At 64.4% G+C, this 20,580-nt stretch overlaps 1 protein-coding gene across 2 annotated transcripts; it reads left to right on the forward strand.

Annotated features, from left to right (window-relative positions):
* The first annotated feature begins 4,476 nt into the window (after positions 1–4,476).
* On the forward strand, positions 4,477–14,501 carry NINJ1 (ninjurin 1). Of its 2 annotated transcripts, XM_027041259.2 has the most exons (4): positions 4,482–4,656; positions 12,054–12,279; positions 12,805–12,967; positions 13,996–14,501. In XM_027041259.2, the coding sequence occupies exons 1-3, from the start codon at positions 4,582–4,584 to the stop codon at positions 12,957–12,959; spliced, it is 456 nt and encodes a 151-aa protein (XP_026897060.1). In that variant the 5' UTR covers positions 4,482–4,581; the 3' UTR covers positions 12,960–12,967; positions 13,996–14,501. The 2 variants fall into 2 exon arrangements, with proteins under 2 accessions (XP_026897061.1, XP_026897060.1); XM_027041260.2 differs by lacking the exon at positions 13,996–14,501 and having other exon boundaries at positions 4,477–4,656; positions 12,054–12,281; positions 12,805–12,940.
* The last annotated feature ends 6,079 nt before the right edge of the window (positions 14,502–20,580 follow it).

A 20,580-nucleotide genomic window follows, 5' to 3' on the forward strand; every position in this document is an offset into this window, starting at 1 on the left:
AAGTAAAAAGTAAAGGAAGTAATCCATAAAATTAAAAAAATAAAAAATAAAACCCCTCTGTTTAAGGTCTCTTCCCTGATGTTGCACGTCCCCTTCCACTGCTAGAATGTAGCCACACAGGCACACCTAGCAGCAGGAGAGGCTGGGAAACACAGCTTCTATTCTGGGAGGCCACTTGCTAAGCTAAAAATCAGGAGTCTGTGACAGAGACAGAAGGGAAGAACTGCCGGTGGGGGTGACCGCAGACCCTGCCCCCTTTGCCCTGGCTGCTGAGGACAAAGACTTTGCTGGGTAAAGATGCCTGGAGATGACAAGTGAGTCAGCCCCACCCTGCTCTGGGAGAACCCAGTGCACAAACGGGCAGGACAGACGGGTGGGTCCGGGCCTCAGGAAGAAGCCACTTGTCACTGCTCTCTCTCCATGGTACCGGGCGGGGTCCCTCCAGGCCAGCCAGCCTGCCACCCACTTGCTCTGTAAATGGCTACAAGGCATTCCAAAACACCGAGGGCCACAACTCAGTGTCTCCCTCACGGTGGGCGCTCACTTTGTTTTGGGGCTGGGGGCCCTCTAGGGCTAGCTGCGCCATACTGGGTGGTCTTGGGCGTGTCACGACTCGCTGGGGGACGGTGGGAGGTGGTGCACACACCTGCGTGGGCGTCCCGCTCACACCACCTGGCCCGTTGCCATCCTTGACCCAGGCATGCCTGTGCCACCTTGGCAAGCTCCTCTGCTCCTGTCTTTCGAGTGGGGAAGAAGGGGCACCTGGGGGGCTCGGCGGGTTGAGCATCTGACTCGATTTCCGGTCAGGTCGTGATCTCGCAGTTCGTGGGGCGGAGCTGCGCGGGGAGCCTGCTTGGGATCCTCTCTCCCTCTCTTTCTGTGCCCCTCCCCCACCCATGCAAGCACACGCACGCGTGCACTCTCTCTCAGAAATAAATAAATGTTGAAGGAAAATCTTTTTAAAAAGTTACAAATAAATAAAGTGTGGCGGTGGCACAGCACCTCCTCATAGGCCTGACCTCCTTTCCCTGTCCTTCTGGAAATGGAAGGTCAGCCCTGCTCCACCCCCTGGCCCCGTGCACCCATCTGGTGGGAGCCGTGGTCCCCGAAAGTACCTGACGGAGCACAGAGCCCGGCCCACCCGCCGCCAGGTAATGGTGCCCCAGGGGGGGCCAGTGGGCATGGGCCACCAGCTCCCAAGGCGTGTCTGTCACCCCCGGGCTCTGCCTGGCGCTGGGCGTGTGCGGGCGGGCCGGGCCCTGCTGGAGGTGGGAGGGGCGGGGCCTCCCGGGCGGACCGAGCGCAAGCCTGCCTCGCTGGGCTGGGGGGGCCTGGGCAGGTCATGCCACCTCTCCCCCCACTGCTCCTGCCCTCCATATGTGGAAACACCACCGGCAGGGATCCACGCCTCTCAGAGAGGGAGACCGGCCAGGAGCCAGCGGCCTTCTAAGGCTCCGGTCCACAAAATACGGTTTGTCTGGAGGCGCATCCTCCCAGGCCCGAGGCAGCGGGTGGAGCCCTCCCCGCGGTAATGCGGGGGCACAGGTGATGCTCCTCCCTGGCTCCAGGGTGGGTGCGGTGGCTGGGGTGCAGGCCTCTCGGCGGGGAGGCCTGTGTCCTTCCTGGCCAGGAGGGGTGTTGCTCAGGCGTCTGCTCTCTGCCCGCCTGGGGCATGAAGCTGCCCCCAGGGCTGCCCCACTCCTGTGCTCAGCTCTCACCTCCGGGGGCCTGCTCCAGGTGACAGGGGCCCACGGGGGCTCCAGGGCCCTCCCACACTGGGCACTGGCCTTGGTGTCCTATGGGCTGGGGTGCTTCACCTTCAGCGCCCCCGTTTGTCAGACTGGGGAGTGTTTCCCTAGTCACGCAGCTCGGTGGGGCCAGGTTAACTGAGTGTGCGGGTGTATCTACACGTGTGCTGCTTGTACGTGCAGCCTCTCCGCCACGTCTCCGCGCCTCTCTGGGGGAGCACGGCCAGCCTGGGACACTCCCCGTGATCCTCTGCCCACGGACCCTCTCTTCAGTTCAGCATCCGGTCTCTGCAGGAGAATCTGAAAGCAGGTAGTGAGGACACACAGCAAGATGGCCCGGCCCCTTTGGGTCTGTGCTGGGAGCAGTCAGGGAAGCAGACACTTCATAGGCAAATGAGGATGACACAGCCGTCCAGGAAGTCCCTCTCGAGGCCACACAATGGGGTGGGGGTTGGGCCTGGAGGGCGAGACCCTGCTGGGAGAGCTGTGACCTTGACTCCCGGAAGGTGAAGTGCTGAATTGTTCCACGGGGACCTTTCCTGACATCCTCCTTCTGGACCAAGGGAATGGTGAACCTCAGCTCTGAGCGGCCATGGGGCCCACAGGAGAGACAAGCCCAGGATGGGGGACCCAGGGCCCCCGGAGCCTTCCCGCCCGCAGCCCCCACACGGCCCACCAAGACAAGACCCTCTCACCTGCGGAAGGGGCTGAAGCTCTTCTTCCCACCTCCCAGCCTCCCCTGCACCCTCAGGACCCTCCCTCCTGGCCACCCTCTCCCCGGCCCCTCCGGGAGCCAGCGTGGCCCCTGGGGTGGGAGTTTTGCCATTCTGTGTGAAAGGTGCTAACATTTAAAATTCTGCATTTCTGGCCACTTGTCAATAGTCAGGTGTGGGCTCTGTGAGAACAACTGTGTGTTGCTGTACGGGGCCCTGTGCCCAGGCCTGCCCAGACCCCGGGGGGCACTGCAGAGTCCCCGCTCAGCTCAGGGCGGCCCAAAGCAGGACTGAGGCACCGACCACCTGTCCTGGCTTCAGTTCCCTCAGCTTTGAACTGGGCCAACGGCAGCTCCTTCACAGACCTGGGTATGGGGTAAGTGGGCAGGACCGACATCCCCTGGGATGGCTGCCCCCCCCCCCAACCTGGGCAGTGCTACCCCCTGCTGGCCCTGCTACTCCCCCACACAAGGGAGGAGAGAAAGGTCAACAGGAGGCCCAGACCAGGGTTTAGTGGAAGATCCCTTTTTCTGATAAATCCCCTGGGTGACTTGCATTTTCCATGCCTTTGGTTTCACTTATAAAACTCCTCTGCCAGCAGGGATGAGGCGTGGGGTGGGGGAGGGGAGGTCTCAGCCTGGAGTGTGGTGAGGATCCTGGTCAAACCAGGAACTGGGTTCCCACACCCACGGTGCCCTCCTGCTGGCCACGCAGACCTGCTGGGGGGGCATCCAGTTTACCGCTTAGACGGCCTGCAAAGGCCCCAGAAGTTCTGAGCTCCTCCTCCTCGGCCTTCCCCCCTCCCCCTTCCTCAGTTTTCCCGATCAGGCAAGCGGGGGAGAGCCTACCTCCCCGAGGCTGTAAGAAAAGCCACGTACCTGGCCCCACGCAGGGCTTTTGGGGGCTGGTTCCTGCCTGTCCCACAAACCTTGCTCCCCCCCCCCCCCCACCTTGTCGCAGCTCTGTGTCTAGAACAGGACCGGGCATACAGTAGGCCCGGTCATACATGATGGGCATACATGATGACCTGATGAATGAACAAGCCTCCAACTCCAGCTAATTCACCCACTTAACTCGCTGCTTCCTGACCTGGGGCACTGCTACTTACCTTCTTGGGGGGGGTGGGGTGGGGCGGGGCGGATAATCAGCCCACAGGGCCTAAGAAGACCATTCCCAGACCACGGATGGGGAAGCCGAAACAGAGAGGTCCAGTCACCTGCCCCAGCCCACACAGCTATGGTGGTTCAGGGTTATAGAGTCCGGCAGCCTGGAGGGACCCCAGCCAGGGGCGCGGGGAGGGTCAAGGGGGCCAGTGGCCCTGCTCACGGACACTAGGGTGCTTTGGCGGAGACATCGGCAGACACCACGGGAGAAGTGGGAGTGGTAAAAGCGGCTGGGCCTGGCAGCAGGCTCAGGGTCAGGACTCGAGGACACCGTGGCCCCGGGAGGTAACGCCCGGCTCCTCCGGGCCCCTGCGCACCCGCCTGGCTTCCGACGCCTGGGAGCGGCCCGCGTCTTGCCAGGCGCCCTGGGAAACAGCGGCCGACTGAGCCAAGGCCTGGGGGAGCCAACGCGCTCTGGCCGCCCGCAGCGGCCCGCCCTGGCACGGGGCGCCACCCCAGACCAGAGGACCTGTCTCCCGCCTGGGAACACGGAGGCTGCGCCAACAGGGCGGGGGCTGCACCAAGCGGCTCTCTGCTGCCCCCACCGCCCCCCACCTCCTGAGTGTGCGGGTCGGCCCCGGGGGCGTGGGGCGCCCGAGAACCCCCACTCCCTGGCAGCGACGCGCTCGCCTTCCTGGCGCGCCCAGCAGTTTGCGAAGTGGCCCGGGGAAGGATGGTTCTTGGCTTCATTTCGTGGATTAAAAGTGTCCAAGACGTGGGCAGAGCCAGACGTGGCCCGCCCCCGCCCGCGCGGCGAGAAGGAGGGTCCTCAGGGTCCCGCGGGCCCGCCCCGGCTGGGCGGAGGGGCGGAGTCCTGAGGCGGAGTCTGGGGGCGGAGTCCGGGGCGGGCCGGGGGCGGGCCGGGGGCGGGCCGAGGGCGGGAGCGCAGCGGGGTCCCCGGGGCCCAGGCGCGGGCCGCGCTCAGGCCCCGAGCGAGGCGGCTCTGGCTGCCGCACCATGGAATCGGGCACCGAGGAGTTCGAGCTCAACGGCGACCTGCGCCCGGGCTCGCCCGGCTCCCCGGACGCCCCGGTAAGCCCCGCCCCGCCCTCGCCGCTGTGCGATCTTGGCCGGCGCCCGCCCTCTCTGGGCCCCGCGCCCGCTGCTCCCCGGGCACCGGGGGTCGCCGGCCGGCTGCGCGCCCGCTTCCGCACTGCGGGGTGCAGGGGTCTCTGCTCCGCGTGCGCCCCCCCCCGCCGACGTGCGGTCCGGGGGCTAGGGCCACGCCGGCGGGGTCGCCGGGCGGGCCGTCAGGTGCGTACGCCGAGCCGCGCGGCGGGGTGGCCTGGGCGCCACCTTCCCCCGCCTCCCGTGCCGGCCTCTAACTTCGGCCCCCGCATCCCCTCCCGCTCGTGCGCGCCCGGACGCGCAGGATCCCAGCCTCCGGGCCCGGGGCCAGCAGCGGGCAGACGGTTACGTCACCCGCTGTGTTCGCCGCCACCGCACTATCCAGTGCGTGCCCCGATGGGGAACTTGAGGCCGCTGTGGCTCCGCTCCTGTCTCCACCGCGGCCTCTGCAAAACATGCACTCCTGGCCTCGGACGGCCGTGGGCATGGGACAGGCGCTGGCAGTGGTCCCGACTTCACTTTACAAGTGGTGGCTCCCCCACTGCCCCTGGGTCCTGTGGGGGGCGGGGGAGGGGCTGTCCGTGCCCTGTTCCCTGGGCCCAGAACTTCCCCAGCACCTCTGTTTGTGATGCAGTCCTGGGCATGGCTCTCTGGTGACTTGTTGACTTTGAACATTCTTTCACTTTCTGACCCCCTGGCGATGGGGGCAGGGATGGCCGTCTCCCAGCCATGTGAACCGGGCTGGGGCAGCGCGGCTCAGCTGTGGGGAATAGGCCGGGTTGGGGGTGGGGGAGGACATTGGGGTGAGTGAGACCCCGATGGCAGGGCAGGCCCCCTGTGTGCTGGTGACCCCACTAATCCTCTCCATTCTCTCCATCCTTGTCTGTTCTTGACAGAGGCTTTCTGGGGCCCAGCCTCTGTGCTGACCCTTCAGGAAAGCCTGACTGCCCTAGGGTGGCACAGGATGTTTGTCCCTGGGTTGGTGGTGAGGAAACTGAGGACCGAGAAGGTCCTTGAGTGACCTGCCCTGGCATGTAAGCCCTTCAGAGCTGTGGGTGTGCATAGTCGGGGAGACTGCCTCACCTCTCAGGGCCTCCCGTGCACGGTCTGGAAAGGGAGAAATAATCCGACCCCCCCCCCCCCACACCCCAGTTGGAAAGGAGGGATCCTGCTCACCTCCCAACCTGTGGCTGCGCCTTCCAGTCCAGCCTCTCTCTGCTCCCCTCAGCTTTGGCAGGCAGGGTCCTGTGAACCCCAGGCCCAGGCAGGTCAGGTGGGAGATGCCTCCCCCATCATCACTGAGCCGCTACGTCAGTGCTGAGACCAGCCCGGGCGGAGAAACCAAGGCCAGAGCCTGGAGCCCTGCTGTGTGGGTGGGGGGCAGGGGGGTCAGGAGGGCTCCTGCACAGGGGGCTGCTGGCGCTGCGTGCTGCAGGACCCGACTGTGGTGCGGCTTGGCCGTCTGCCATGTGGGCAAGGACATCCCAAGCAGAGAGAACAGCAAGGGAAAGGCCCAAGCAAGTCTGGGGAGGACGTGTGTGACAGGAGGTCAGGCCCTTCCATGGCCCCCGAGAGCCGGTGTGGGTGTGGGTGTGGGTGTCTCCTGGAAGGATCTCACCGTGCCTGCGGCCCAGACCCACGTAGCACCACTCCCCAGCCTCTGCCTCGCCCTCCCACCTTCAGGACCTGCCTTGTTGTGTCTGCGGGACGTTACTCTGTCTCAGTTTCTCCTCTGTGATGTGGGATGGTAGCAATGTCTTTCATCAGAGATCGTGGTGAGGACCACATGGGCTCGTGCATGTCCTGGGCACAGTGTCCACGTTCCTGCCCGCTGCTGGTGATGACTCCAGGGTGGCGCCTTTCCCCGTGGCAGGACCCCTGTGGACAGGCACAGCCTTTCCTTCACAGCACCTGCTCAAATCTGAGCCTCCCGCACCTGTGTGAGGAAGTCTCACTGGCGAGAGGGGCAACCCCTGGGGTCTTTGGATGCACCGAGTGGAACAGGAGCCCTGGACGGCAGAGTGGGTGGGCTAGGTTGGTCCTGTGTCCCCAGCACAGCCCTGGCGGCGGGGGGTGCTGACTGGGAGACCCAGGCCAAAAGCCCCTGTCAGCCTCAGGACACCCACTGAGGGCTGGAGTGTCCTCTAGTGGGAAGTGGGATGGGGTCACTCGCTTCCCAGGGTGGCCGGGCTCAGGGAAGAGCCCTCCGTGCAACCGCTGAGCAGATGGACCCCGCAGGTGCTCCTCACCCCGTGCCTGTGCCCACATGGCCCTCACGGAGGCCAGGCTGCCCAGGGGCCCCTGCAGGAGAGAGCTGGTGTCTCTCTCACCTGCGGCTGGTGGCAGGACGAGTAGCAAACCTGAATGTTGTGTGAAAATGACCCTCGGCTGTGTCCTGCCCGGGGTGTCTCTCGGCTTGGGGGCAGCTGCATTGGACCTTGTGGTGGCCATTGGGGCCACAGCCAGCGGAGGACACAGCAGGGGGGGAGCAGGGGGGTGGGGCGTGGCTCCGGGGGCTGCATCTGGGCTCTCTCCCTCACTTCTGCTTTCCCGGAAAGATTCTGAGGCTGGCAGGGTCTTGGCCAAGTTCTAAAAGGCCTCAGGGTCACTGCCGGCCAGTGCTGAGCCCACAGGAAGCAGGTCTGCCCAGCCCATGGCCCAGCTGCTGTGGGAACCCCCCCCCCCCACCCCGCACCGAGACTTCCTGTGGGGACACTGACAGGAACACTGACGTAGAGCGAGACACCTCTCAGTGCTGGCCTTGTGGCCTCCATGCCAGGCATGAGTGATGGCACATGGCCAGATGGGTGGGTCAGATGAGGGACACTCCAGGTCTTGCCAGACCCACCTCGGTTCTCAGGTCCCTCCCCAGAGGGAAGGACTCCAGAGCCCCGTTCCCACCGGCACCTACTGTGCCCAAGCAGAGGAGCTGTGGTGGGCCAGGCCCCTGGGTCCTGCTCAGGGCACACGGCCATTTCCTGGGCTTGTCCTTCCTCTTGTTGTTCGGATCTATTGTTCCAAATCCGTGCAGCTCATTTAGCAGGCCGTCTGCCCTGGCTGGCTGGGCTCCCACAGACCAAAGGGCCTCTGCACCCCTCATTCAGTCTGATCGCCCATTTTGCAGATGAGGAAACTGAGGCACAGAACCCTGGTGTGGGATTCAGGGGTCTTGGGGAGAGGTGCCAGCAGGAGTCCTACCCTAGCTCCTCACAGGGCAGCCGATGGACGCCCCATGGATTTGGTGGGGGCCTTGGTCTCTTCCGAAAACATGAAGGTGGGTTCTGGGCAGGGGCTCCCGTTCCACACTTCCACGCAGCAGTCGGGGAGGGCAGGACGGGGGGCGGTCAGCAACCCAGACCCCTGGCTCCTCCCAGGCCTGGCCTCAACTCCCCGGGGAGCTGGAGGCTGGGGCGGGCACGCCGGCTCCTCTACCCGAGCCTGGGCTGGACTGGAGTGTTTCCGTGAAGCTACGGCCGAAGCAGGCACTTGGGCGCTGCAGATCTGGGCTCATATCCGTCCCAATTCCCTCCCTGTCCGGGCTGAGGACAGCACTGTGGCCCTGGGCTAGCTGCGAACACCCCCAGGCCCTCTGTCCACAGAAGGCGGGCCTCCCTCCTGGGCTCTGGCTCCCAACCCACCAGGCTCCTTCCTGGATTTTAGGGGGAGAACTCCAGAGCTCACCTGCCGCTTCGCCCGGCTCCCGATACCACCGTTGAGGTTTAGGGGAAGTCCTCCTGGCCCTGGGGACACATTAACCAGGGTGTTTGTTCCCTGCGCTACTCAGGTCACGGGCAGAGGTCTGTGTGGGAGGTTCCCAGCGTGGCTCCCGGCAGCCAGGCTGGCAGTTCAGACCGAGGGCTCCGGCGGCCTTCCCACCCTGCCCCGCTAGACTGTGCCCGGGACAGCGGGCTCTCTGGGGCAGACGGGCCAGGTTGGAGGGTTGATGCTCCCTGTCCACTAGAGGGGAGCTTCCCAGAGTGCAGCCCGGGGCACACAGATGGGGAGACTGAGACCAGCTACAGGGAACACGTTGTCGAGGCCACACAGCCAGGCTGTGGTGAGCGGGGCTTGACTGGCCTCCTGGCTGGCGCCCCTTATCCCTGCACGGGTTGAACAGGAAGCAGATGGCCGCGTGGGCAGGAAGTGCCCTGCACCAGGAGGGGCGTGCTTGCCACTTGGGGCTCTGAGGCAGTGGCCAGATCCACCAGAACCTTAGGATGCCTGCTCCTGGCCCTGTCAGACACACGGAGACTGAGGCCCAGAGGGGGTCGCACACACGGGAGACTGAGGCCCAGAGGGGGTCGCACACACGGGAGACTGAGGCCCAGAGGGGGTCGCACACACGGGAGACTGAGGCCCAGAGGGGGTCGCACACACGGGAGACTGAGGCCCGGAGGGGGTCGCACACACGGGAGACTGAGGCCCAGAGGGGGTTGCACACACGGGAGACTGAGGCCCGGAGGGGGTCGCACACAGAGACTGAGGCCCGGAGGGGGTCGCACACACGGGAGACTGAGGCCCAGAGGGGGTCGCACACATGGGAGACTGAGGCCCAGAGGGGGTCGCACACATGGGAGACTGAGGCCCAGAGGGGGTCGCACACACAGAGACTGAGGCCCAGAGGGGGTCGCACACGGAGACTGAGGCCCAGAGGGTGCTGGCTGTCCTAAGGTCACACCACTGGAGCCGTGGGGGTGGGGGGTGCGGAACAGTGGCCGAGTGAGTGCACAGCTCCACCTAGCCGGCCCTGATCCCAGCCCCAGCCCCAGCCCCAGCCCCCTCTGCAGGCCTGAGGGGAACACGGGTCAAAGTGCAGCCCTCCCTTGGTCTCTGCTTTGGATAAGGCGCTTCCTGTGCTAGCCTCAGTTTACCCACAGTGAGTGTGAGGACGGGGCGGGGGCACCCAGGACAGGGGAGAGCGGGGACACAGGGTCCCCATGCTGGGGGCACTGACGTGTCATTCTGTATTTGAGTGTGCGTGTGGCTGTAAAGGGCTCGAACGGTTGTGGAAGGCTCAGAATAAAAGGGAATTCTTCCTCCAGCCCAGAGGCCAGCACAGTCAGCCTGGCTGTGCATGTGTGCGTGTGCCTGTTTATAGGTTAATATGTGCATGTGCCCACATGCATGTGTGCGTATTTGCTCACGTGGGTCTGCTTGTGCGTGTTTATACGTGCATGCGTGTTTACGTGTTTATATACGCGTACACATACACGTGCTTACGGGTGTGTGCTCTTGGGCGTATATGTACCTGGCCACCCTGCCCCCAGCAGGTGGGAGCCCCTCCAAAGGTCTGCGCCCAGCTCTTTTCTCCAGGACTGGAGACCAGGACAGCACTGCGGTGGCCTTGAGGGAAGGTGCTTTGGCACTTCTGGTTTGTGACAGGAGCACATTCCCGCCACAGGCGAGGGACGCCAGCCCCTCGCAGCAGCGCACACGTGATGAGGCGTGGCCAGCCCAGCCGCCCGCTGCGGGCACACAGGCCCTTAGGCGGTGGGCTGGGAGTGTGCGGCCTGGGGCTGGCCCCCCCACAGCTGTGGGCACAGCTGGAGGCTCACGTGAAGAGGCCAAGCCGCGACCCCGGTGGGGCTGCTGTGTGTGGAGCACCACAGTCAGCAGTGCAGGGTCGAGCGGGGCTGGGTTGAGGGCCCAGTGCTCCGATCTGGAATTTTAAACCCTGTGCCTCTGCTACTTAGCCTCCAGGGCTGAGGGAAGGAGGGGCTGCCTGACTGCCGCTGTTGCACACGCCCATTCTCCCTTCCTCCTGGTACACTATTCTAGATGAGATTAAGTTTAGTAGGTAAGACACGGCAAAAACGACCCCTGCCCCGTCCCCGCCCCTGCCCCACCCCCACCCCGTAGTTCAGCATTTTCCAGGGTGAAGTTTCCAGCCGCAGAAGGTAGAGGGGGCAGAGAATGCTGCTTTCGCCCCTCCCCGGCAGCCTGCCTCCAGCCTGCATCTTTCATGACTTCCGAAACGCGATCTCCCCTGTGCCCCAGGAGGCGTGGCAGGGCCTGGTGGCTCAGGGCCGAGGGGTGCGGGTGCGTCCTGGGGGGCTGGGGAGGGGCCAGCCAGGGGCAGCTGTGCCCAGGAGAGAGGGGCTTCCTGCAGGTGGTGACCCCTGGGCGGGGCATGGAGGGCTCCAGGAGTGGCCTGAGGCCCAGCGATGTTCTCAGGCAGAGGCACCTCCTGGACAGAAGGCGTCACAAGCCTCATCACAGATCTTGGTAATGAATGAAAGGGCAAGAGGAGGCTTCTGGGGGCCGCCAGGGTGTCCTGTGTGTGCATGTGCACTTAACTCCTGAGGCCCCAAGTTGTCTGCGCTAATTGTGTACAGCTTTTTGTATGTCAATCACACTCTATAAAGTGGTTTAAAATTGTTTTTAAAAATAAAAATTAGGGGGGGCGTCTGGGTGGTTCAGTCGGTTAAGCGTCCAACTTGAGCTCAGGTCATGATCTCATGGTTCCTGAGTTCGAGCCCCGTGTCGGGCTCTGTGCTGACAGCTCAGAGCCTGGAGCCTGCTTCGGATTCTGAGTCTCCCTCTCTCTCTGCCCCTCCCCTGCTCGTGCTCTGTCTGTCTCTGTCTCTTTATCTTTCTCTCTCAAAAACAAACATTAAACAAATTAAAAATAATGATAATAAAAATTCGGGGCGCCTGGGTGGCTCAGTTGGTTGGTTGGGCACCTGATGCTTTGCTTTTAGCTCGGGTCATGATCTCACGGTTCACAATTCTAGCCGCAGGCCGGAATCTTCGCTGACAGTACAGAGCCTGCTTGGGAGTCTCTCTCTCTCCCTCTCTTTCTGCCCCTCCCCCACTCGTGTTCGCCCCCGTCCCGCTCTGTCTCTCCCAAAATAAATAAACTTAAAAAAAAAAAATACAATAAAAGTAAATACATAAAAATTAAAGAAGCAGCTCAGTTTGACTCTACCCCACTTTGGTAGGTGGCTGGGGGAGCAAGCAGGGTTCCGGTGCTTACACTTCACTTCCTGCCCTGACCCCCCGGCCCGGCCAGGCCCGAGGAGGGCAGGCGGGGGCCCCGGTGGGGTTGTGCCAGGCAGGGGGCCAGAGGCTCCACCCGGGGCCAGACCAGCACATGTGCTGAGGCTGCAGCTTGGTCTCCTAGAGGACTTGATTCGGGAAGAGGGGCTTGTCTTACAGGGGCTGCACAGCCCTGTCCGGACTCTGATCTGTCAAGGAGCCCTTCCCTCTGGGGCCCTGGGCCTCGCCTGCAGGCCTCACGGAGCCCCACCCCCTGCCCGGGGGGGAGGGGGGGGCACAGGCAGTGGGGGGGGGGCACAGATGGGGAGGGCACAGGCGGTTGGGGGGGGGTGTGGCACAGGCTGACCAACCCCTCCCCGCAGCCATCCCGCTGGGGCAGGAACCGGCCCATTAACGTGAACCATTACGCCAACAAGAAGAGCGCGGCGGAGAGCATGCTGGACATCGCGCTGCTGATGGCCAACGCGTCCCAGCTGAAGGCCGTCATCGAGCAGGGCCCCAGCTTCGCCTTCTTCGTGCCCCTGGTGGTCCTCATCTCCATCTCCCTCGTGCTGCAGATCGGCGTGGGCGTGCTGCTCATCTTCCTCGGTGTGAGCCTGGGCTGGGGCCCCGGCGGGGGAGGGCCCCGGGGCAGCCCCCACTCAGCCATGCGGTCAGGAGGTGGCCCCCCGTCTCTGTCCCTCCACCCACCCGAGCGAGGCTGCGGGAGAATGTGGTCTACGGCGACTAGCTGGTGGTCCTTCCCCCGGGGGGGAGGGTCAGGGCTCACCTCCACGGCTGGCTGTGTGACCTCAGGCAGGTACCTGACCCCCGCCGGCCTCAGTTGCCTCATCCATGAAGTGGGAGTAAGGGCAGGGCTTTGGGCCCACGTGACAGTCACTAGGCCACTGCCCGCAGTGCTCAGAAAGGCGCCTGCCTGGGTGCGTTCAGCGCCAGCGCGTTGTGCCCTCAAATCCACACCTGGGCCTCGGGCCGTCTCTTCTGCTCCCAGACGGACACCTCTGAGCTTCCGTTCTTGGAGAAGGGGCTGCGGGGCTGAGGGCCACAGGCCCGGAAAGCAGTCCGAGCGTGGCGGCAGGCCCAGGTGCAGCGTCGGCTCCCTTCCACCCACAGTCAGGTACGACCTCAACAACCCCGCGAAGCATGCCAAGCTGGACTTCCTCAACAACCTGGCCACCGGCCTAGTCTTCATCATTGTCGTGGTCAACATCTTCATCACTGCCTTTGGCGTCCAGAAGCCCGTGATGGACGCAGCACCCCGGCAGTAGGGGTTCAGGTGAGCCAGGGAGGGACCCGCCTGCGGCCGTCCACCTGCCGGCCCCGGGCGGGTCCGTCTCCACCGCGAGGCCGCCCGGGCACCCGCTGACCCATGAGCAGACCCTCATGACCCACGTCGGTCCTGTGGGGCGCCTCCAGCCGTGTGCACCGTCCCCGGGCACATCCCCTGTCCTTGCTCGGAGGCGAGCACCCACCCAGGGTTGCCCTACCCAGGAGCAGGAGCTGCCATGGCCGGGGGACCCTGGTTCCATGCTCAGCAAAGAAGCCCCTGCACTCTTTGGGGTCTGGGGGCTGCCTCAAGGGCGAATGCGGGTCAGCAGGCCCAGCGTGTGTCATGTGTGCTGCACGTGGGGCCCTGGCCGGGGCGCACACCACAGGTACGTGTGGCCTCGGGCCCAGAGGTTGCTCGTCAGGCCCGCCCCAGAGAAGGGGTGGGCACTGCTGACAGACAGCCACCAGTCCAGCACCGCGGCTGAGTGGAGAGCAGGCTGCCTGAACACTGCCTATGTGTTGGGCGCATGAAAGAAAACTTCCAGGGGGGCCAGCCGGACGTTGAGGTGGGACCCGGGAGCAGGGCCCACACGTGGCCTGGCTAGGAGTGTCCATTTCCCACTGGCCAGCCATGGGAGTCCCAGCTCACTGCCTGCCTGCTGGCCCTGCCTTGGTGTTAAGTCCATCTCCCCCAGAATCCTCTGGATGCCAGCCTGCTCTCTTGCTCATGGCGTGATGACCAGGCCGTTTATTAATTGTAATTAAACACAGTCCTGGCCCTCCCTGAGCATCAGCCCAGAGAGGGTCACACCGGTCTGCTCTCTGAGGCCCCCCTTTAAGCCCTGACAGTGACCCAGGAGGGGAAACTGAGGCTTGCCCAAGGCAGAATTGGGCCCTTCTGGCTCTGGAGTTGTAGTGGCTCCAAAGCTCGTGGGCTGGATGGCACACACGTTGCCAACAGGGGCTGAAAAGAATGGAGCTGGAGGCCCCTCCAGACAGGGTGGCCCTCACACCCCTCCTCTCCCTGCTCGGCAGATGCCCCCAGATCGCACCTGGCCACAGCCACCCAGGTCCCAGGAGCCACTTCACCCTTGAGGCCCACGTCCCTGTGAGAGGCCCTTCCTGAAACTGGAAGAGCCCGGGCGGGCCTGCTAGACCGTGTCCTGGGACGAGCCGCCAGTGGTTAGGCCCCTGCAGGCCAGCGCAGGGCCCCTGGAGTCGGGCCCAGGAGGCCGAACTGGGGAAGGGCCGTGGCTGGCGTGGACACACAGCGGCCCAAGGATGGGGGTGAGAGGCCCGGCCGGCGTTGGCCTCAGGACGTTTCCAGAGGGACAAGGAGACCCCCACCCTCTGCCAGCACAACAAGCATCTGGCCTCGAGCCCCCCATGCCGATGACCTGTGGCGTCTGTGCTTCCTGACCCGGGACTCTGGACCTCAAGTGCCCTGGGCCACGGGCCCTGCCCATGCCTTCCACCAGCAGTGACGGGGCAGAGCCCCCACTTTTATAAGCACCAGTGACCAATAAAGCTAATGCACCTCCTCCCCTGTCTTGGGCCCTGCAGTCTACACTGCAGATGTGTCTGTGTGCTGCGCTCTTGTCTATGCTGCAGACCTGCCCGCGTGCTATGTTCTCATCTACACCGCCCATGGGTCTGTGCGCTGTGTTCTCGTCTACACTGCTGCCAGCCATCCCACAGACTTTTCACAGCAGAGTGGACCCTGCATACGCACTCCCCTGCTCAGGCCCGGGCCTCCAGGTGCTCCCTCAGGCCCGCGGGGGCGGGGGCATGTGTAGGACCACTGGCTTGGGGGGCTGTGTCAGTGCCGCAGGAGGGACACTGGTCCCTCGTCCACTTTGGTGGCTTTGGGGTCAGAAGCCAAGACCTGGACCCTCTGAAGAGGTTGGAAGGACAGTGTGCAGGATGACCTTGGGTCGGAGGGACAGCCAGGTGTCACCATATGCCCTCAGGGCACTGGGCCCGTGACGCCCTGGCCTCATGGAAAGTTCCAGCGCTCTCAGATTTCCTGCAGCCTCTCTGCACCTACAACCTGGCTCACTGTGGGGTGCCCAGTGCTGCTGGCCAATCAGGCCGAGGGGGCTGAGGGAAGGGGGGCTGGTGCTGGGCGGGCCGCGACCCACAGAGACCCCCGAAGCGCCAGTGTTGGCTCCAGGGCGTCTGTCCTGAGGGTCCCCATGCTGGCTGGAGTCCCCTGTTCTCTCGGTCCACCCCTGCGAACTCCAGGGCCTGAGCCCTCGCGCTCTGCCCCCTCGTCCCCTTTCCCAACCCACACCGGCACCCCCTCGTGTCCTTGATGTGACAGGACCCTCACCTGGTCCTCCAGGTGGGAAACTTTCCGGCCCCAGGTCCCTCCCTAAAAATATTCAGGTGACTGTGGTCAGCTCGCACAAAGTGATCGATAAACAGAAGTGCTGGTGGTCCGGTCCTGGGCTTTACTCAGGAAAAAGCATGAGGAAGTGGATGACTCGAGGTCGAGAAGGGCTGGTGGCCTCGGAGCTGGGGCCCTGGGGCAGCCCTCTTCTCCCGTGAGCATGTCTGTGTCCTGATCCATGTGTGAGACAAAATCCATGAAGAAGCATGAGGGGCAGGTGGGCAGAGGGTGGACATGTGTTCGCAGAGGAGCTGATGGGGCCCCGCCGGGCAGGGGCAGGCAGCCCTGGGGTCTGGTGGTGCTGAGGTCACAAACTTGGGAATGGCCCTGTGGGGGGGGCGGGGGGGGCGGGTAGCTAGCTCACTCCTCCTGCTGCCGGGAGCCCGGCTCACCTGCGCTGACTGACGCGGCTTTTGCCAGAAGCAGCAGGAGGTCAGGCTCACGTCTGTGACCTGTCTACGCAACCTGGCCCTCCTGCCAGCCCACCCGGTGCACCCCCTCTGTCTCCCTTGCCCCTCTCCCCCGGCCATCTCCAGTGTCCCGGGATGTTCCCCTGGCCTAGTCCTGCCCTGCACAACGCCCCTGGGGTTGCCCAGAGTGGCCTGCGGCCTGCGGTGTGGACTAGCTGGTAGTCACGTGGGGTGGCACCATGCACGTGGCCAGCAGATGGCCTAGCCCCTCCCTGGGCCAGGACAGGAAGTCCGTCAGCGCACCACCAGAGGGGTGAACCCCAGATGACTGGACTGAGCCCCAGTCACCGAGCCGGGCTGGCCTCCGAAGGTGCTGGGGCACTGGGGACAGCAAGGGGTGGTGGGTGGGTCTGTGTGCCCTGGTCCCCCCAGCACCCCGTCCCCGGCACCCCACACCTCCCCACCCGCCGGCTCCCAGGCTCGAGCCTCGGCGGCCCCTCTGGCCCCCCGGCCTTCACTCCAGATGCGCTCCCATCTCAGGCCTCGGCATGTGGCCGCTCTCCAGGGTGGGGCTCACGTCCTGCAGGTCCTCCTGACCCTCTCCGCCAGTCACTGTCACAGAGGCCGCTCGGGTCCACTCCAACTTGGGTGCCACGGGCTGGCATCGCCATCCATAGTGTCCCCCCGGGCCCGCGTCTGAGCCCTGCCCACCCCGGCCGGGCCTGCCTCAAGTCCAGGGCGGCCCCCAGAGAGGGAGGGTCCTACAGGCCAGTCCGAGAGAGAGAGAGGATCCGAGAGAGAGGCTTGAACTGGGGGAGGAGAGGGACCCCCGTGTACGCCTTCCCTTCTGCTTGTTTCTGGGCCACGGGTCTGGCCTGGCTCTCCCAGCAGGTGCCACCACCTGTGGCCTGTGTCCTTGGCACCATGTCTGGCATACAGTTCGTGCCCAGTGAATGTCTGCTGCAGACCTCCTCCCTCACTGGTCCTGGTGAGCCAGGCGGGTCCGGTCACGAGTGAGTGAGGGGGCGGGGGTGGGGAGGAGATGAGCTTGTGGAGACTGAGGGCAGCCTTGGAGAGACACTGGGGAAGGTGGGAGGCAGGGGGCCTCTCGGGACCTGGAGGGGGGAGGGGCACGGCCCGTGGTGCAGGAGCGCGGGGCCGCGGGGGCCAGAGCAGCGTGTGCTCAGCCCGAGAGAGAGGCGATGGGTGGATGGACGAGGATGACAGGTTGGCAGGTGGTCGACAGAGGCTAGGTGACAGGGGACAGATGGGTCATCCCTGGGCAGCGTCCCCTCGCGAGGAGGTAGCTCTGCCAGGCCCGCCCCTCCACCTCTCCCAGGAACAGGTGTCCTCTGGGTCCGGTCACTCTGTTTTGATGGTTTTTCTCTCCCTCGAGCGTTTACTTAAGGAGACCCGTGTGGGGGCCGAGGAAGCTGCCCCGACCCGATCCCACCCAGACCCTCGGCGGGCAGACGGGGCTCCGGCCTCCCCTTCCGGGCGGCACAGGATTCAGGGTCCTGGCCGCCACCTGGCTACCGCCGAGGGACCCTCCCCCGTCCTTGTGACAGCGGGCCGTAGGGCCCAACCGGCCGGAGGCTGATCCGGGGGCCTGGTCGGGCCTGGGGTCGAGCCGAGGGCTGGGAGGACACGGGGTCAGCAGGACCCCTCAGCCCATCGCAGAACGCGGGCCCGGGCGGACCGGAGTAACGCTCTGATCCCACAGCGTCAGCGCCTTCGCCCGGACACCTGCAGGGTCAACACCGCCCTCTCCCCGGAGGGAGCGCTGGGTTGTGCAAGATGCAGCCGCGTTTCCGGCTCCACAAACACCAGCCTGTGCCCTCCCCTGGCCCGTAACCACATCCGCCCGAGGCAGGGGGACCCGGGGCCAAAGTCCCTCCACCAGGAGACCTCCTTCTTCACTAGCACCCTGCGCCACACTGTCCTTTCACCCCCTCACACTGTTCTCACACCTCTCCAACAGCCTCCATCACACGCCCTTTCACCACAACTCCCTTACACCCTCCCCCCGCCTCAACATACCTCACCACTCTCCAGACACCTCCTCACATCCTCCTCACACCTCATTTCACTCTCCTCGACTACCCTCACGCTCCTGTTGCTTCTCAAATCCTGGGAACATCCTCCGCCCCCGGGGCAGCCTGTCCCAGCCCCTGCACTCTTCTTGAGGTGGGGGCAGCACTCCAGTATGACCGTGGCTGGATCAGGACCTACTCTCGTCACTGAAGTATTTGGAAGGGCTTCCTAGATGAGGCAACGTCTCACGTCTTCAGGCTAAACCCAAGGGGGTTCCGGGAAGAGCGTTCCAGCTGTGGGCACAGCACGTGCAAGGTGTGACGCACGGGCCATGAGCGGTTGCGCTTGTAGATGTGCGGGGGTGGGCATACAGGGACAAACAGTGAGGGCTTAGAGTGGCCAGGGCAGGGGGAGCGGGGGAATGCGTGACGTGTGGGGCCTTCTGTGCCCCGATGGACTTCATCCATTCCAGGTCGCTGGCACTGACCGCCCAGGGGGTAGGCAGGGCAGGGGCCTGGTGGGGGGAGGTGCCGAACCTCAGCATCGATGCCCCACTGTTCCCCCAAGCCTCAGCCTAGGAGGGGGGAGGCCTCTCAGGGTTTGACCAGTGGGGCAGGCAGTTGGGCCACCGCAGAGCTCAGCCATCGGCATGGAGTCCAGTCATAGAGGAGGGCCTGTCGAGGCTGGTAGCCAGGGAGGGGTCCAGACAGCCCGGGCTCAGGGGCAAGGCCTTAGGCGGGTCACGGACAGGAGGGGAAAGTCAGCAGTCAGGAGAAGCCTGCTTGGCCAGGGCTGGGGGACGGGCGCCCTGGACCACCACGGCTCACCACGGGTCCTGAGGCCTGTGACAGGTACCGGCCGCCCCCTGCTCAGGGGAAGGAACCCTACCACAGGGCCCTCGGGGGTGGCGGCCTCACAGGTCTTGGGTGGCGCACAGCAGGAGGACCTTACCTGCCACAGGCCCGTGGGCCTGCCTCTGGGATATCTCCTCGGAGGCGGTGTCCTGGTTCGGGCGCTAGAACAGAGTATAGACCGTGTGGCTTATACACACACAGACTTCGGGAGGCTGGAAATCTGAGGTCAAGGCGTCAGCAGATTCGGTGTCTGGTGAGAACCAGCTTCCTGTTTTCGCTGTGTCCTCACGTGGCAGGCTCTCTGGGGTCTCTTTTACAAGGTCACTAGTCCCATGTTGGGCTCCATCCTTGTGATCCGATCACCCCAAAGGCCCCACCTGCCACCACCATCACCTTGGGGGTTAGGTTTCACCATTACGGATTTTGGGGGGGACACGGCTGTTCAGAACATGGCAGGTGTTTTCAGCTGAGGCAAAATTCTAGCCCCGCCGGAACCTCTTTGCCCCTGAGGGCCGGCGTGCCTGCACTTTCACACAGTGGCCTCATTTACCGTGACCTGGGTGCATCCACCACTTGTACCCAGGTGTCCGTCACCTTCACCAGGGTGTTACCATCACCTTTTGCCAGCTGTGTCTCTCAGGGAGCAGGACAAACAAACACCCCAGGGCACCCGCCCAGAAAGAAATTTAACCTGGGAATCGGGATCTTGCTCCGTCGTGAGGGGACCCACCCAGCTGAGCCTCGGGGTCTGACCTCCGGAACCTCCGGCGCCCCCGATGTCAGAGTCCAGAGCGGGTGCAGGGACCAGGCCTCTGGTGTGGCGGGCCAGCAGGAAGGTGGCCTCCAGTCCAGCCTCTGCAGTCTGCATGAGGACCTGGCACGCGGGACATCTCTCCAGCCCTGGTCAGGCGCCAAAGCGCCGTAGGGAAGCGGGCAGGTGTGCAGGTCTCCTGGGCCCCGGGAAAGGTCAAGAGGGGCTCTGTGTGGGGCTCGGCTGTGGGGGCTCCATTCAGCTCGGGTGGCTCAGGGAAGCCCCTGTGTCCTCACGGCCAAGCGCCAGCAGCCATGTCCGCTCCACCCAATGGAATGTCCCAGAGAGAAATCTGCATGTGACGCTCCCACAGTGGTAAAATCGTGGAGAGTTCTGACGAAGAGCACGGGACTGAGCAGTGCCGTCCAGGGCCTGCTCGAGGAGTGCTCACAGGAGTGTCTCCATTGTACAGATGGGCAAACCGAGGCTCAGTTTGGAGACACCCCAGGGCCTGCAGCATAGAGGTGGAGAGTGAGCGCAGGCCATGCTGTCCCACGGCATCCAGCCGGGGCGCCGGAATGAGGGAATTAGCCCAGGAGCTGGCTGCGCGTGTGGGACACCACGTCCCGGAGCCGGGCCCCTCTGCCCCCACCCGTTTCCCTACACGTGCCCTGCCACCTTGAGACCTGGGAGCAGCTGTCGTCCCTGGAGGTGGCCTGCCCTGGCATCTCCAGAAACCTCCCATGGAAAATGCAAACTCATGGTGATTCTTGGGTTGACAAATACGCTTCTGTTTCCCCAAAAAGGGGCTGTGGGGGAGGAGCTGATGGAGGAGGCAACTGGGAGAGGGACCCCTGGGGGCCAGCCTGTGCCTGGTGCACATGCATGTGTGGCGAGGCCGGGCGGAACCCCCATCTCGGCGGCTGTGTGGTCCTTGGCTTTGGACTGAAAATGACGGCGCCCAGAGGCGACGCGGTGCCATGAGGGCCTGATTGCAAGTCCGCAGGCGACTCAGTCGGCTTACGGGGCCCTCAGGGTTGTGACACTGAATGCCAAGGCTAGGGCACCAGGCCCTCTTGGACTTGCACACTTACCCTCCCATGTCCAAGGGGAAGTTTCCACATTGGGATCCTGAGCCTGAGGCTGGCAGGTGAGACAGGTGTAGACACCCCAGTTGAG

This window comes from Acinonyx jubatus, chromosome D4 (genome assembly GCF_027475565.1).
Source record: "Acinonyx jubatus isolate Ajub_Pintada_27869175 chromosome D4, VMU_Ajub_asm_v1.0, whole genome shotgun sequence".
Taxonomy (NCBI): domain Eukaryota; kingdom Metazoa; phylum Chordata; class Mammalia; order Carnivora; family Felidae; genus Acinonyx; species Acinonyx jubatus.